At 44.6% G+C, this 18,024-nt stretch overlaps 1 protein-coding gene across 1 annotated transcript in view; it reads left to right on the top strand.

Moving 5' to 3' along the window:
- hecw2b (HECT, C2 and WW domain containing E3 ubiquitin protein ligase 2b) overlaps positions 1–18,024 on the top strand; it is a gene marked incomplete at its 5' end in the record, with an annotated part of 47,817 nt that overhangs the window by 17,245 nt on the left and 12,548 nt on the right. The window contains 12 exon segments of the mRNA XM_037696838.1: positions 1,425–1,525; positions 3,670–4,484; positions 4,585–4,726; positions 9,208–9,309; positions 9,716–9,866; positions 11,470–11,573; positions 15,810–15,934; positions 16,455–16,640; positions 16,714–16,866; positions 16,951–17,053; positions 17,177–17,273; positions 17,445–17,528. Coding sequence (XP_037552766.1) covers positions 1,425–1,525; positions 3,670–4,484; positions 4,585–4,726; positions 9,208–9,309; positions 9,716–9,866; positions 11,470–11,573; positions 15,810–15,934; positions 16,455–16,640; positions 16,714–16,866; positions 16,951–17,053; positions 17,177–17,273; positions 17,445–17,528 — 2,163 coding nt within the window.

Here is an 18,024-nt window from a genome sequence, read left to right as displayed (position 1 = left end):
CTCATCGTGAACAGCCTCATCGTGAACAGCCTAATCGTGAACAGCCTGTGGGACCGTAGGTTCTGAACAAAAATAAAACGAGATAATGAGAAATGTCAACATTTTGTGTTTATATCTATTAATCGATTACACTCTGAATGATCATTTAGATTTTGCCAAACTGAACTGTAGCCCAATAATTATTCTCAACAAAAACCTACACATGAAAACCTCATTAGTGACTGTCCTAATCTACATTAATGTTAGTCTGTTGACATTCATTAATGCTCAGAAACACAGACTTAGGTAAAGTCGTGAGCTGAGAGGATGGTGATCGCTGTTTCTTTCTGCGACCGATGTGCGCATACCAGAAGTGACCCAGAAGTGACGCTGACCGATAAGCCTTCTATAGACTGCACATACATTTCTATAAAAGCATCTTCACAGGATGAATATGTTTATGTTAACAAGAAGCTTTTTCATTCAGTTAATGTACAAATTATATGTGATGTTAAAAAGCAACTAACCACCGTTGTGGAGAGGTGGCGTGTTTCAACGCACGGCTCATTCACTCTGATGAACAGTGGACAGACTTCAAGCTGGCACGGTGAGGAATGGGTGGCTTCTTGGTGACTGTTCATTTCATCGTCCTAATATGTTCAACCATTCCTTCTTAATTTCTACAGGTGTGTGTTACTCTGACCTGATCCTGCATGTGCAGCTGGATGAGGCCGAGGTCATCAGGGCCTGCCTCTGCGAGCTGATAAGATATATAAAAACTATTCTCGCACACTGCCCAGTGCAAATTCTTGTAACTGGGCTCCATGATGTAGAACTTTTATGCATCTGTGTAAACCTGTAACTGAAACTTACAAGTAAAACCACTTCAAATATCTTCTCGTGTCCTTGAGTGTGGCTTCTCGCAGTGAAGTAAGATGAATAAGGATATTTTCATCCAACATGAGGCCCCAGGTCCTGTGTAGACCGTCCATATTGTAGTTCGTAGTACATTTTTACCTTTAAATCATCTAAGAACGTAGCTGACACGTCTCCTGCACTTTCTTTTTCTGGTGGGGGGTGCACCACCAGCCTGAGCTGAACAGTCCCCAGAATCAGTCAGACTGACTGCCTTTTACAAGATTTGTGTAGAATAAACAAGCTATCATGGTTTTTATGCACATCATATTCTAATTGTGTTCAGTATTTAATTAATGTAGTCATGCACTGAATCCGACAGTCTCATCTACATTATAGAATTTTTGGCATTGATCATTATTCAGAGGGCAAAGTTCATACAAATAGGACAAATATTGTGCGTCTGGCAACGTTGCTGTTCAAAATGTACTCCCTCCCCTTTGTAAGTGGTAGAGATTAGCTCCGCCCCCTAACTCCAAACTGCATCCCACGAGTGCCAAAATAATGTGTGTTTGTTTGTGTTTGTGCAGGCATCACTTGGTGAGCTTCAGCCTTGGTCGCCGTCTCCCTACAGACAACGTGAGCGGTCAGCTTCATTTCAGAGTATACATCACCTCCACGGGACATGAAGGTTGGTCCGAACTCACCATCGGTTGATGCAGTTTTATTAAGAACACAGTTCAATTAATTAATCTATGCATTCATTATGTTGTTCCAAAGTCGGGTTAGTCCAATGTCAATATTTATTCGTAATATAACATAGATGACAGATCAAAAGTTTAATCTGAGTAAATGTAACATTTTAAAGTAAAATATGTTGATTCAAAATTTCACAGTGTCAACAAATCCCAAAAAAGTTGGGACAAGTAGCAATAAGTGGCTGGAAAAAGGAAATTGAGCATATAACAAACAGCTGGAAGACCAATTAACACTAATTAGGTCAATTGACAACATGATGGGTATAAAAAGAGCTTCTCAGAGTGTCAGTGTCTCTCAGAAGCCAAGATGGTAAGAGGATCACCAATTCCACCATTGTTGCGCAGAAAGATAGTGCAGCAATACCAGAATGGTGTTACCCAGCGTAAAATAGCAAAGACTTTTAAGTTATCATCATCAACCGTGCATAACATCATCAAAAGATTCAGAGAATCTGGAACAATCGCTGTGCGTAAGGGTCAAGGCCGTAAAACTCTACTGGATGCTCGTGATCTTCGGGCCCTTAAACGTCACTGCACCTCAAACAGGAATGCCACTGTCAAGGAAATAACAGAATGGGCTCAGGAATACTTCCAGAAAGCATTGTCAGTGAACACAATCCACCGTGCCATCCGCCGTTGCCAGCTGAAACTCTACAGTGCAAAGAGGAAGCCATTTCTAAGCAAGCTCCACAAGCTCAGACGTTTGCACTGGGCCAGGGGTCATTTAAAATGGAGTGTGGCAAAATGGAAGACTGTTCTGTGGTCAGACGAGTCACGATTTGAAGTTCTTTATGGAACACTGGGACGCCATGTCATCCGGACCAGAGAGGACAAGGATAGCCCAAGTTGTTATCAACGCTCCGTTCAGAAGCCTGCATCACTGATGGTATGGGGTTGCATGAGCGCTTGTGGCATGGGCAGCTTGCATGTCTGGAAAGGCACCATTAATGCAGAGAACTATGTTCAGGTTCTAGAACAACATATGCTCCCATCTAGACGTCATCTCTTTCAGGGAAGACCCTGCATTTTTCAACACGATAATGCCAGACCACATTCTGCAGCAATCACAACATCATGGCTACGTAGGAGAAGGATCCGGGTACTGAAATGGCCAGCCTGCAGTCCAGATCTTTCACCTATAGAGAACATTTGGCACATCATAAAGAGGAAGGTGCGACAAAGAAGGCCCAAGACGATTGAACAGTTAGAGGCCTGTATTAGACATGAATGGGAGAGCATTCCTATTTCTAAACTGGAGAAACTGGTCTCCTCTGTCCCCAGACGTCTGTTGAGTGTTGGAAGAAGAAGGGGGATGCCACACAGTGGGAAAAATGGACTTGTCCCAACTTTTTGGGATTTGTTGACGCCATGAAATTTCGAAACAACAGACGTTTCCCTTCAAATGATCCATTCTCTCAGTTTAAACTTTTGATCTGTGATTTGTGTTCTATTCTGAATAAAATATTAGATGTTGGCACCTCCACATCATTGCATTCAGTTTTTATTCACTATTTGTTTAGTGCCCCAACTTTTTTGGAATCCGGTTTGTAAAAAAACACCTCGCACAAACAAGCACATAGTGACACAGACATTCTGCAGAGGAGGTGGGAGCCGAGAGCAGTGAGCTTGTTCATAGATGCTCTCGAGGGCACTGTAAGAGTTCTGATACGGATGTAATAATCAGCCAATGTCCTCTGGTGAGATCCATAAACATTCTCAAGGTATCTAAAGAAGTTCAATCTGGTCCTCTGGACATTCAAAAATAACAAAAAACAGAACAAAGCAAAAAAATGTAGAAACGTTTCGTCTCTCATCCTGAGGACTTCCTCAGTCTGAGGTGCTGTATTCAGCTCAGTCTCTTAAATAGCACCGTCTCAGAGTGGATCAACCAGTTTCCTGCTGACAACCAGAACCAGCATATTTTTTAAGCTGGAAACTAAATTCCTTCTTGTAACGCTCAGATTCTTGATTCCTAAAATGATGAATTAAATAATTTCTTAAACTTTAATATATGTCAGTTGTTATAAATCTGGAGTTTCTTCTGGAATGCTGAATCTAACCTTTCTGCGCCTCTCAGAGGCATCTCCAGATGCTGTGGGAACCATCCTGGGCAGTGGTGACCCCGGCAGTCCCTCTGATGATGAAGAGCTCCCTCATCCCTCCTCATCATCACATGTCACGTGTGGCCCCTCCCCCACAGGCTCTGAGGAAGGACCCTTTGTTATGAATGGCCTCTGTTGCTATGGAGACGACAGCATGTGGCGTGATCCTGGACAGCTGGGAGTGGAGGACCTGCGTCCCGTGGCTCCGAGGGGCCACACCAATCGTCAGGTGTCCCTCAACGACTACCTGGACGCCCTTGAAGCCCCTGCGTGTCCTGGGGACCGACTTCCGGTGGGGCCTCTGCCCAAACTGCGCTCCAGTTTTCCTACTGACACGCGGCTCAATGCCATGCTGCACATCGACTCGGATGAGGAGGAGGACCCAGTTGGCCAAGATCGGGACCAGTCACAGCAGAGCACTGACTCACTGATCACATCAGCCGTGCTCGGCGCCGGACAACGTAACCATGGGGGGCATAAGGTCCAGGCAGGGTCTGGAGCAGAGGCAGCTTCTTCTACTGGTTCTCAGCCTCGGACTGAGCAGGAACAGGTTGAAATCGGAGGAGGAACCCATGATGGAGCGTCAGTCCAAACGGAAACATCGGACCAGGCAGCTGGAGTGCCAGCTGAAGAGGCTCTGGTCTCTGAAGGAACCTCCACAGCGTCAGGTTGGTCTCAGGCAGCTGCAGCAGCCTCAACAGAGGAGTCTGGTCTAGAGGGTTCATGTCAGGAGCAGAGCAGCAGGACCAGGACCTGTAACCCCCCAGGCGGTCCACTTTCACCCATCCAGGTAAGCAGGAGTTTTTCAGAGCCAGGTCACAGTTAAAGGGTATTTGAATACAATCGGCTGCCATATTGTTTCTTTCCTCACTCTTCATTTCGCTTCTCAGGAGATTGAAGCAAGAAAAGAGCTGGCTCCCAAGGCGGAGGAGGAGGGGGTGGAAACCTCGAGCAGCGAGGCGAACGGGCCAGTCGGAGCATCCGCTCAGATCAGCAGCAGCACCACTGACGGAGAAGGAAGCCCAAAGTCCGGTAGGTGATGTAAGAAGTTGTTTTAACATACGCAAGATGAGATAAGATGGTTTGTTGAGATCCTAATTAATTCAGGTGTGTGCTAACGCAATGCCAAGGTGGAAAGACATCAGCAAAGATGTAAGAGAAGCAATTACTGTTGGAAAAAAAATGTTCTCGCTGTATCTCACTTACTCAGAAGGAGCCACACTTGACAGCAGGAGAAGATTTTTAACTGGTATTTACTTGCAAAGTTGATTTTCAGGACTGGTTACACATATGTACAGGAACCAACAAAGTCCATGCTCAATAATCCAGGTATACAATCCAACAATTTTCAGTCAGGTCATCCGGACAGTTTCTTTTTTTTTTTTCTGAAACATTTCACCATCCAGAAGGCTTCGTCAGTCAAGGAAACACAACACAAAAGTGATTCTTCCCCCAACAGCTTACTCCAAAGTGGAACAAACCAGTTATGCTGGTGCTAGGATGGTGCTACAGGTCCGAACCCAGTCAACGTAACCATAGCACTCCAACTTCATCTTCACTGATGAAGCCTTCTGGATGGAAGGTGAAACGTTTCAGCAAAAATGAAACTGTCCAGATGACCTGACTGAAAATTGTTGGATTGTTCACCTGGATTATTGACCACAGACTTTTTTTAGTTTTGAACCAGTTTGACGTGACCGTCGACGAGGAAGAGGGCCGGCATTGGAGGAGGGGGAGTGCCAAAGACACCATCTTAGCACCAATATAACTGGTTTGTTCCACTTTTGGAGTAAGCTGTTGGGGGAAGAATCAGTTTTGTGTTGTGTGTTTCCTTGACTGATGAAGCCTTCTGGATGGAAGGTGAAACGTTTCGGCAAAAAAAGAGACTGTCCAGATGACCTGACTGAAAATTGTTGGATTTGTTCTGTATATGTGGATTATTGAGCACGGACTTTCTTCTTTTTGATCATGCGGTTTGTTTTTTCCAAATTTAATGATAACTTATTAAGTTGGAACCAATTTTGTATTTTTATGAATTCTGCCTGTATCATCTCTAACATCCGTTCAATATCTTCACCCGAACAACAAAAAGTGGTATCATCTGCAAATAAAACACTTCAAAAGCCCTGACACATCAACCAGATCATTCACATACAAAATGAACAACTTTGGTCCCAACTCAGAGCCTTGAGGGACTCCACATCCATTAACACAAAATTCTGATCTTACGTTGTTTACCTGTACAAAGTGTCTCCTATTATTCAAATAACTGGATAGTGCTAATCCTCTAATGCATATTTATTCAGTTCTTCAAGGAGAATGGTGTGGTCAATAGTGTCGATCAACAAAAACACAATATTGTTTTTGATCAACAGCAGTTGTTAACTTTTCTATTAGTTCCATGAGAGCTATTGATGTTGAATTATTTGCTCTAAACCCATATTGACTATTACTTAAAATATTCTGTTTATCTATAAATTGATCTAATCTGGTTACTGATGATTTCTCTAATGTTTTTGAAAATTGTGTCAACAAAGATACTGGTCTGTGATTAGTGAACACACATTTCTCACCATTCTTATAAACAGGAACTGTCTTTGCTATTTTCATATTTTCTGGAAGTGTTCCTGTTGGAAATGATAAATTACATTTATATGTAAATGGTTCAATAACTCTTTATATCCTTTACAAACATCATGTCCATCCAGTCTTTTGATCTTTTATCTGTAAGATTTTTCACAATACTCAGTATTTCTTCTTTATCAGTGTAAAGAGCATGCCTCAGAATATATGGAAATATGACCAAACCATGTTGGTTAAAGTCAACTCAGTAAAGACTGGGCACCCTCTGCTGGACACTCCAGGTATTACAACCTAAATTACAGATATGGGTTCAGTAGCCCAATGTCTCATGTGGGTTACATTTTCATAGAGTTCCCAAGATATTCATAAACACATCACAGGCTCTGTGTACATCATCAACATGCACATCCTTCCAATGTTGTTTTTTTCAAACCATCTTTCAATTTATCCAAAGCTTTTTTTGATGTATTTATCATTTTCCTCTTCACTCTAGCTACTTTTTTACTGCATTGGAAATTTTTACAAATGGCAAAATCTGGCAAATGATCACTTGTATCAGTCATCAAAATCCCACTCATCACCTCAGCATCTCTTACGTTAGTAAAAATATTATCAGTCACTGTGTAATTCTTGTTGGTGTAAATCAGCTGATTTACGAGCTAAACCGTAAGATGGAAGCGATTTGTCAGAATTGCAGTCCACCTGCGGCTTCTGGGACTCGCCATCATGTTGGAGACGACCTTGGAGGAGACGCATAAGCATGGACCAGTGGAATGCCCACTAATCTGGCCATTTTGGATTTTTAAAGTACCAGCAGGACTCAAGGCTGACAAGAAAAAAGTAACAATTGTGGCTTATCTTAATCTGACTCCCCCGGTTGGCCTCGAACTTACCGACTTATCAATTTCTCCTGGGATATGTGTAAACTAAGGAAAAGCTTTGTTTATCGCAACACCCCCCCCCCCCCCCCTCCCGAGAACTTCTGTGAAGGCTTATCAGAACTGTGCTGGCTGACCTACATCTTATCAGGACTATGGCCTATCTGGAAGTGCTTCGTGGACAAATCTCACCGTCTTGCCATCAGTTACATGTAATGTGTCTATAATATATGTCTTTATCGACCATGAGATCCTCATTGCTAGGTTGGAGCAGTGGGTGGGCGTCACAGGATCAGCCCTCAATTGGTTCAGATCTTACCTCGCTGACAGATCCTTTTGTGTCTCCATCAAGGATTTTAGTTCTGCAGTGACAGAGCTTAAATGGGGGGTTCCGCAGGGGTCCATCCTGGGTCCCCTCCTATTCTCTTTATACCTGCTGCCGCTTGGTGCTATTTTCCGGAAACACAACATGCCCTTCCACTTCTATGCCGATGACTGTCAAATTTACTTCCCCCTAAGACACAATGGTACATGCTCTATTCAACCTCTGCTCGACTGCCTGGCTGACATCAGGGACTGGATGGCTTTAAATTTCTTAAGTTTCAATGAAAAGAAGTCTGAAGTCATGTTGTTCCCTCCCAACGACACGATCACAAACCACTGCATCGACCTCTCCGCTCTAACCCTGTCAGAAAAACAAAGAGTCACTAATCTGGGCGTGATAATGGACCCTTCCCTGAAACTTAACAATCATGTAAACATGATTGTTACATCATGTTTCTTCCAGCTGAGGCGGCTGTCTAAACTGAAGCCCATATTGTCCAAAAATAACCTGGAGACAGTAATACATGCATTCATTACATCTAGGCTTGATTACTGCAATTCATCCTGTTTGGTATCAGTCAGACCTCCATTGCACGACTGCAACTGGTCCAGAATGCAGCAGCCCCATTTTTAACCAGTACAGGCAAAAGAGAGCACATTACACCAGTTTTGGCCTCACTGCACTGGTTACCAGTTCACCTTCGGATCCAGTTCAAAATACTCATGTATGTCTACAAATCACTGAACAGTGTCTTCCCCCCCCCACCCCCCATCTCTCTGATCTGATACAACCGTATGTCCCACCACGCTCCCTGAGGTCAGCGGACCAGTTGCTCCTCACAGTTCCAGGAACTCGTCTTAAGCGCAGAGGGGACAGGACCTTCTCTGTAGCAGGACCAAGACTTTGGAACGAGTTACCTCTGCTTGTCAGACAGGCCCCCTCCCTCTCGGTTTTCAAGTCCCGTTTAAAAACTCTCTACTATTCAGCAGCTTTCAACACCAGATGATCTGTGTTTGATCCTGTATGCTCCACACTGGTTAGTCGTCATTATCTGCATCGTTTTTATGTCTATATTCTGATTGACCTCATTTTGTATTTTGCTTTGTGTGTTACCTGTTGTTCTGTCTGTACAGCACTTTGGTTGGCCTTGTAGCTGTTTTAAGTGCTTTATAAATAAAGTGGTATGGTATAAATGTGGTGCTGGCAGAGTGTTTCATGTCTTGAATCGTGTCCTGATAAGGACAAGATGTGACGAGATCTTTTTTGTCATACCACTATCCATCCTCATGACCTTTTCCCCTTTTCTATCTTGAAAGAAAAGTATTGTGAAAAAGGACAAGGGGCCGCGCTCTCAGGAGCAGCAGCACCGAGGACGCCGCCCATCTTTCACCAATATAATCTCACTGTGATAATAAAGATTATTCTGATTCTGGTTTATTTGTTTTAGACGTTTGTTTGTTTTTAAAATCACTGTGATAAATTAGTTTTATTTTGCCGCCTCTGCCGTAAAGTTTGCACATAAATAACTTTATCGTGAGTCTGTTCGTCTGCTCCGTTGAGTAGACCCAGAGATCGTAGAGTGTTATTTGAAGACTCAGGCATTGTTCAGAGTGAAAAGTTACACTGAGCTGCAGTAAATACAGACAGGCTGAATGTAAAGTCAGCCTGAATTCAGCAAAACATGCCAACTGAATTATTTATTAATTTGTGTGTTGTGTTTTCTGTAGGTGCCACAGCTCAGGTCAATGGTCATCAGTCAGTTCGGTCCCTTCCAACCCTCCGTCATGACATTAGTCGATATCAGAGAGTCGATGAGCCCCTGCCGCCCAGTAAGTACGAGCGTTCCTCAAAACAAGAAAATATTAAAATGAAAGAACAAGAGGAGACTCAGCCAGCGCTGTGCTGTCACTTACCATGACTTGTAGGGTTCTTTGTCTTAAAGGAAGCGCGTAGACTCCAGTGTTTAACTTTGCTGTGTTCTCCTGTCAGCTTCTTTAACTCTGGGACATTCTTTTGGTCTCCGTATTACTATTACTAATACCTGTCTGCTCCCATAGCACTGGGTAACCGTACCACTGACAGTCTGTCTGCGGTCTTTCATACACCAGGTTAGATATGGTGCTGCAACTGGTGCTTTGTAATGTCAGATCAGATAACGTTGTAAAGTCCTCCCATCCATGAACGAAGGGAACGGCAATGAGGACAACCAGCACTGACCGTGTGTGTCTGATCCAGACTGGGAGGCTCGCATCGACAGCCACGGTCGCATCTTTTATGTGGATCACGTGAACAGGACCACCACGTGGCAGAGACCCACCGCTCCCCCAGCCCCACAGACTCTGCAGAGGTCCAGCTCCATCCAGCAGATGGAGCAGCTGAACCGCAGGTCAGGACACACACACAGCCATTACAAAGGTATTATGAACAGGTTCCAGTGTTCCAGGTTCCAGTGCTGCCTCCTCTCCTGACTCTGAGGAGCTCTGATGCACCTCTGTGCTGCAGCTTCACTCATAATAAATCTTATGTTCCTCTGTCAATGTCTTCCTGTTTTTCATCAGTCACTGTCCAGACCTGCCGACTCATACACGCTTGGTTATTACATACTTTCCTTACCTTTACAGAACGCTCATACAGTTTGTTCCACTGAAGAAAGTCCCTCACACCTTCTGCTGTAACAAACACAGAGAGAAGTAGAACCTGACCAAACTGGTCAAGACTTTTACAACTTCTTTGGTTTAAAAACTGCACGTCACTGTATGCTGATGCATGCTCAACAGTCCCGGTAGAAAAATGATCCTCTGGACGAATTAAATTGTGTAACCGAAGTAAACACAAACTAACATTATTCAGAACGTTGATTTACCAGCTGTAAATCAGATACTGATGATCACGGAGTAAAGTCCGACATCGTCGACTCGGTTCTGGTCCACTCAGCGACCGGTGTGGAGCTGTTAGACGAAGCGGGCCCGCTTGGCGTCAGATCTGTCGACTCATATCCACAATCCAGCTTTAACTTGTCGTTACGTTGTTGTTGTTAGCTGGTTAGCCCAGAGGAAAGGAGCGTGCTGCATGCACATTAGGTGAAGGTACAAAATTCACAGCTCCATCTAAGGACCTGGCATGGTAACTACAGCGGATTCAGGAGGGCAAGGGGGGGGGGGATTCCTTTGGATGCATCTAAACACAAAATCCATCTGTGTCAACGCAAATCTTTCCCTCTAATTAACATACGAAAAAACCTACGTTTCCCCCCATCATGTCCGTGTAAATAGGTCCTTAGTCTTATAAATAGCATCTTCTCATAGTGGATCAATTGCTTTGTTGTTGACATCCAGAACAAGCTGTTCAGGACCATCAGCCTAACAATGGATCATTAGCACCTGATGGCTGTTTACTGTTCACAGAGGGCTGAGTGATACTAGCAATCACAGCATTGTAAGAGGGGGACAGTTGAACCTGGAGGCTCCACCCCTGTTTAATGATGGACGGTTTCTTTTCACAAAGATGGCCTCCTTTACTCCTCTCTCAAACCATCGTTCTTCCTTATCCAGGATGTTAACATGAAAGGGTGACCTCTGACCTGGAGATGAGTGTAGACCGCAGAGTCCTGGCCTGATGATGTTGATCTTCTGTGCTGGTCCATCCTTTTGGCCAGTGGCTGTTTAGTTTCCCCGATGTAAGACTGATCACCCTCCTGACACTGAACAACATACACAACATTACTCTGTTTGTGCCGGGGGACTGGATCTTTGGGATGAACCAGTCTTTAATGTATTTTGGGGTTTAAAAGCCACTGGGACGTTATGTTTAGAAAATAAACGTCTCAGTTTCTCTGATACTCCCTCAACGTATGGAATGACCACTGGTCTGGGTTCCTCCTTTTCACCTGATGCTGACTGGAGTCCTGTTTGGGTTTCTTTTGAATTTAATTTTATACAGTTTTTTTGTTTTTTATGAATTTCTTAAACCACACTGACACACCTCTGCAGGTATCAGAGTATACGAAGGACGATGACCAACGACCACAGACCAGAGGAGCAGCCAGCCAATGAGCTGCTGGGAGATGAGACCGACACGAACCCCACCAGCCCAGGTAACCCCTCCCTCTAACTCAGGTAACCCCTTCCTCTTACCCAGGTAACACCTCCCCCCAACCCAGATAACCCCTCCCTCTATTTCAGCTAGCCCCATTCCTGAGAAGGGGTTCTCTGCAGACCAAAAGTGGGCGTTTCTGGAGAACAGGTGTTTGTAGAGGACAAACACTGATTGAACTGTATCTGCTGCTCTTTAGTTAAGTTACGTCAGGTCTTTTTAAAACTGAAGGTTTCTAAGAACCAGCGTTAAATCTGCTGTCAAACACAAGAAGATTCTCTTTAGTCCTTGGTTGTAGCTGCACCTGACACAGGTGAGTCTGGTCTGGGTACAATGAAGCATCTGAAGAGAAACCTGCTCCATTTGTCTAAAAAGTCTCAATTAAAGATCATGAGTCCTGTGACGAGATAACGGCCCAAAACAAAATGTTCTTTAGAAGTTCTTCTATGAGATGTGATCCATGAAAGGAGCTGAAACATGAAGGACTGACCCTTAAAATGTGAGACAGCTGAGGAAGTGAACCAGTAAACAGAATACCTGCTCCAGGTGCAGAAATCTGACAGAAACTGACCATCACTCATCTGCAGGGACTGATTTAAAAGATGAACAAGAAAATGTGAAAAGGAAACATCCTTTGTCCCAAAGACAGTTGAAGTATCATTATTATTTTGGTTACTTTATTTTACTTTCTTTATGAATTTATTGTAACTATTTTCACATTATTCAACAACCAACACAGATTTAGTTTTTTAATGTAATGGCTAGGTATTAAAAAATAAACATTTAGTCCTCCCCACTACCCAGTTATGTTGCTCTTATTTTGAAATGTCACCGGAAGTTCTGTTAAGAGAGGCGGAAAGAGAAGGTATGCTAATGTTGAACCGGTTAACACCATAGACGTAATATGTCTGTGGTTTACACAAACGGCTTGTTTTTTTCATTCAGCCTTTTTTTTTCATCCAATCAGATGTGGCCCTCCCCAGATATGCCCATTTTACTATCGTCCAATCATATGTGACCCGCCAGATACGCCTATTGCTTTATCATCTAATCAGATGTGGTCCTCCAGATACGCCTCCGAATTTGTCTGCAGAGATACCTACTTGCCATTCCTCTAACCCAGGTAACCCCTCCATCTAACTCAGGTAACTCCTCCCTCAGACCCAGGTAACCCCTCCTTCTGACCCAGGCAACCCCTCCCTCCACCCTAGGCAACCCCTCCCTCTAACCCAGTTAACCCGTCCCTCCACCCCAGGTAACCCCTCCCTCTAATGTGTTCGATATAGTGGTAATTCATCTAGCTACCTAACGGTCACTAATGTGCCACAAGGCTCAGTTTTTGGTCCCACTCTTTTTTTACAATTCATATAAATAATGTAGGTCAAAACATTCCTGACGCATCCTTGCATCTCTATGTCGACGATACAATTGTTTATTGCCAAGCTCACATAGTTGCCAAGATTTTCCAGCTTCTGCAGTCTTCATTCAGCATCATTCACTCAGACAGATTCCATCTCAAACTGGTGCTAAATTCCGATAAAACCAAAGGGATGTTGTTTTTGAACGGAAAGTTGGTGCTAGCAGTTCTTCCTTCAACTCAGATAACCCCTCCCTCTGATCCAGAGATGGTGGGTGGGGCTTGGCAAAAGCGTTTTCCCACGCAGTAGACAGTCTTTAACAGAGCTTCGGCCCTCCGGGAATTCACATCCAGCAGTAATCTGCAAACGCTGCATCTCCTCAGTGATCAGGTATTGCAGTGTTTCTATATACTTCTCCATTTTCTCTATAGGATTCATCCCACTTCTGACACCAATGTAGCATATCAGCACTCAGCTACTAAAGGAGATGTGTGGCTCTTGTTGTAGATCAGGAATCATCCACCAGATGGTGTTTTATAAGCTTTATTTTCAACACACACAGACAAAGTGAACCCCACAGGTCTTTGAGAGAGCTACCTCCCTCACTCATGGTTACGTTACCACTAAAAATCCTAACACTTAATGAACACATAAACTAAGCCAACAAGAGAAGACTAATCACTAAAAGAACATGCTAAACAGCTAACCAAAATGAAGAACAGTTGACATAAATTCTACCCATAATCCCTCACTAATGTCATGTGACCAACAGTCAACCACAGCAGAATGCTACTACACACACACACACACACACACACACACACACATATATATATATATATCCTGCTGAAGGAGGGAGAATCTCCCTGCACCTGTGCACTGCACTTTTTTTGTGTGCGCTGCGCTTCTTAAGCGCTCCCCAGTCTCTGCCACATTGTTTGATTGCCTCATGCTTGAAGTAATCCAGCGTTCTTGTTCCTGGTCTGTTCCTGACCCATTTCATGACACGGACTCCTCCCCTTTACCTCCAAGACAGATACTTTTACCCATCGGATATCTGGACCTCCACGTCTGCTCTGCCTTCAGACCAATGATTCCAGCTAAACTCCTTGGATAAGTTTAGCTTTTCTTGCCTCTATGTGAATGACCCACGCCTGTATTTTTTGACCACAAACTCAGACCCCAGCCTCTAGGAGTTGAGCTCTCAGAACCAAGAACAACCAAGAACTCCTGTTTCAATTTCCAGGTCTCTCTTATAATTCATTACACAGCAAAAGAAAGAAGCTCTTTTGCTGTGTAATGAATTAGAGGGGGACTCAATGAATAAAAATATTTAAAGTTTTACAATGAAGAGAACTTGGAGAGTTCTTGGAGAGGCAGGAATCCCCATGGACTATGATGTTTGCAGATGACATTGTTATCTGTGGTGAGAACAGGGAACAAGTGGAAGAGAACTTAGAGAGGTGGAGCTATGCACTTGAAAGAAGAGGAATGAAAGTCAGCCGTAGTAAGAGAGAGTCCATGTGTGTGAATGAGAGGGAGGAGCTGGAACAGTGAGGCTACAAGGAGCAGAGGTCACAAAGGTGCAGGACTTCAAGGACTTGGGGTCCACTGTCCAGGAACATGGGGAGTGTGGTGAAGAGGTGAAGAAGAGAGTCCAGGCAGGATGGAGTGATGGAGAAAAGTTTCAGGAGTGATTTGTGACAAAAGGATGGCAGCAAAGGAAAAGTTTACAAGACAGTGGTGAGACCATCTATGTTGAATGGTCTGGAGACAGAGACATGGACAAAAAGACAGGAGACAGGACTGGAAGTGGCAGAAATGAAGGTCATGATGTTCTCCTTAGGAGTGACAAGGATGGATAAGATCAGGAATGAGATCATGAGTGCAGCTGTGGCTGAGTGGTTCGAGCAGTCGTCCCCCAATGCAAGAGTTGGGTGTTCGAGTCCACAAGCACTCACATGCCGAAGTGTCCCTGGGCAAGAGACTGAACCCCTCATTGCCTCTGGTGTGTGTCCCATCAGTGTATGAATGTGACGGATTAGCCTCATTAGAATGATTTGTTCAATTAGCTTTGTAGAGATCTAGTAGAGTATGAATGGGTGAATGAGGCACAGATTGTAAAGAGCTTTGTGTCTTGATAAGATAGAAAGGAGCTGTATAAGTACAGTCCATATCATCAGAGGTACAGCACAGGGTGAACAAATGGGAGATAATGTTAGAGAGGCCAGACTGAGATGGTTTGGACATGTCCAGAGGAGGGACAGTGGTTTGGACATGTTCAGAGGAGGGACAGTGGTTTGGACATGTCCAGAGGAGGGACAGTGGGTATATTGGTAGAAGGATCTTAGAAATGCAGCCGCAGGAAAAAGACTAAAAGAGGACAGCTAAAGAGGAGACATATGGAGTGAGGACAGAGGATGCAGGGGACAGAGTTAGGATGGTGGAGGATGACTCGCTGTGGTGACCCCTGAAGAGGAAAAAGACTAAAAGAGGACAGCTAAAGAGGAGACATATGGAGTGAGGACAGAGGATGCAGGGGACAGAGTTAGGATGGAGGAGTATGACTCGCTGTGGTGACCCCTGAAGAGGAAAAAGCTGAAAGAAGAAGAAGACATTGAGGAGCATCTCTTTTTCATTTAGCTGTATCTGGACATCATTTATTAAGCGTCCCACGTGCAAAAGGTTTGCGTGTGTTTTACATATTTGAACAGAAGTGTGTCAGAGGAGGAGTGCGCTCAGTTCCACATTCGTTTAGATGAATGAAGGAAAGGTGAACAGACATGCGTGTGCACAGTTTGGTGAATCTGACATTTCCACGCACTTTCCTCATTTTGTCCATACGCCAACTTTCAGTATGAAAACTGTGTGTGTTGCAGAGCTCCGGCGAGACAACAGTTCTACCCAGTCCAGTTCCAGGTCTCGTATCTCCCTGCTGCTTCAGTCGCCCAGCGCCAGGTTCCTCACCAGTCCAGACTTCTTCACTGTTCTGCACTCCAACCCTGTGAGGACTCGGGTTGATCTCAACCCTTTCCTTTTCCCAAACTCTATGCTTGCTGTCTGAATGCTGCCTCAGTATGTCCATGCAAGAGCTTTAAACCTGTTGGAGAGAACAGCATGTGAGTTTAGACCCCCTAGGAAGCAGCTGGTAGAAAAAGTCCTGCTCTAGGCTTTCATCGTGCGTCATCTTGTAGCTGCAGGGACACAGTTATTACTCAGACATAGAAGAGTAACCTACTTTCCCGTCTATAAGCCGCTACCTTTTCCACAAACTTTCAAATTTAAACGTGTCGTGATGTACCTTTAGCTGTAGCGATCATTTAGCCAATTCTAGTGACTGCTTTGATCGTTTTGTTTTCAGCTGCTTGCTGTTTTTAGCTTGTTGTTTGTCTGTTTGTGTTTTGCTTGTTTCAACGTTACGAGTGAGTGTCAGCTCATTTAGCTCACGTCAGCGTTGGCTGTGGAGTTCGTTCTAGCTGTTCGATGGCTCCTGACTGGCTCTTGTGTCCCCTCCTTGCTGTCAGAGCGCCCATCGTATGTTCACCACCAACACGTGTCTCAAACACATGATCAGTAAGGTCCGTCGAGACACGCACCACTTCGAGCGGTACCAGCACAACCGGGACTTGGTGTCGTTCCTCAACATGCTTGCTAACAAACAGCTGGAGCTGCCTCGAGGCTGGGAGATGAAGCACGACCACGGCGGGAAGGTCTGCGCCGGCGCTCCCACAATAACGCTGGGCGTTCTGCTCTTCCGCCACGCTCACAGTGTTTTCTCCACAGCCTTTCTTCGTGGATCACAACTGCCGAGCCACCACCTTCATCGACCCCCGGCTGCCTCTCCAGAGTTCTCGGCCCCCCAGCCTGTTGGCCCACCACCAACACCTGACCCGCCAGCGCAGCCACAGCGCCGGGGAGGTCAGCCCGCGCCGGGCGGTACGACTCTTTTTCATAGAAACAAAAAGGAACGTGCTTTGTCCTCCCCTCCTAATAATCCCCGTCACCATCCCACCTCTGTAGGCGAGCGAAGACCCTCGTCATCCTGGTCCTCCAGTCCTGCCACGACCTTCCAGCACTTTCACCTCAACCAACCGGGGCCAGTACCAGGAAGTGGTTCCAGTGGGTCAGTATCAGACTCAAGGACACAAAGTTGTGACGTCAGCCTCGTGCGATTAAAGTAGCAAAATGTTTTCTGAAACCTGGACCGAACTTATCAAACTGACCAAATCTTTTCTGTCCCGTCCAGCATACAACGACAAGATCGTGGCTTTTCTGCGACAACCGAACATCTTTGAGATTCTACAGGAGAGACAGTCGGACTTCAGTCGGAACCACGTGCTCAGGTGAACACGTGTCCTGCCCGTCAGTCCAAGTGTCGCCATGGCAACGCTGAGGTTTTACCCAGGCCTGAATATAACCTGATGAGTTCGAGTGATGGAGCGAGAAACAGGAGGTGAAACGTGCAACTGTTGCTCGTCATGGCTGCTGACACGATGCTGTTTCCATGTTCCCAGGGAGAAGGTCCAACTGATCCGGACCGATGGGGTCTCAGGGCTGACCAGGTTGTCGGGAGACGCTGACCTCGTCATACTGCTCAGGTGGGACAGCTCCCCCAGCTTTGATTTGCTGAGTCAGCACTGTTTTCCTGTTTATTGTATATTCTGTACGTTTGCTGCTGTTTTGTTCCACAACTGTGTTTTACCATTTATATATCTAAATTATTATTGCTGTTATTACTTATACATGCTAACTTTAACGTTTACCTACAATTTTAGCTGGTTTCAGATTTTTTTTTTCTGCTGTTTGGCTTGTTTTAGCTTTATGACCATTTACCATTTTTAGCTCTTATCTACTTTTTGATGGTTTTAGCTTTTAACTTGTATTTTGTTCCATTAAGCTACACTTTTACTGGATTCAGTATTTATCTGCATGTCTAGGTTGACTTTTTACAACTGTTTTATTTTTAGGTTTTAACTCATGTTCTTGTTTTAGCTTTTCTCTGTTTCACTCCGATCAATTAGTGTTCTACTTATTTAGCTTTTGTTCTGCTCATCTTCTGCTTGTTTAAGCTTGTGTTCTGCCTATTTTAGCTCA

Source organism: Nematolebias whitei, chromosome 24, assembly GCF_014905685.2.
Source record: "Nematolebias whitei isolate Nwh7 chromosome 24, NemWhi1, whole genome shotgun sequence".
Classification (NCBI taxonomy): Eukaryota; Metazoa; Chordata; class Actinopteri; order Cyprinodontiformes; family Rivulidae; genus Nematolebias; species Nematolebias whitei.
Note: the sequence above shows the minus strand (reverse complement) of the source record. Positions and strands in the feature narration are given on the sequence as shown.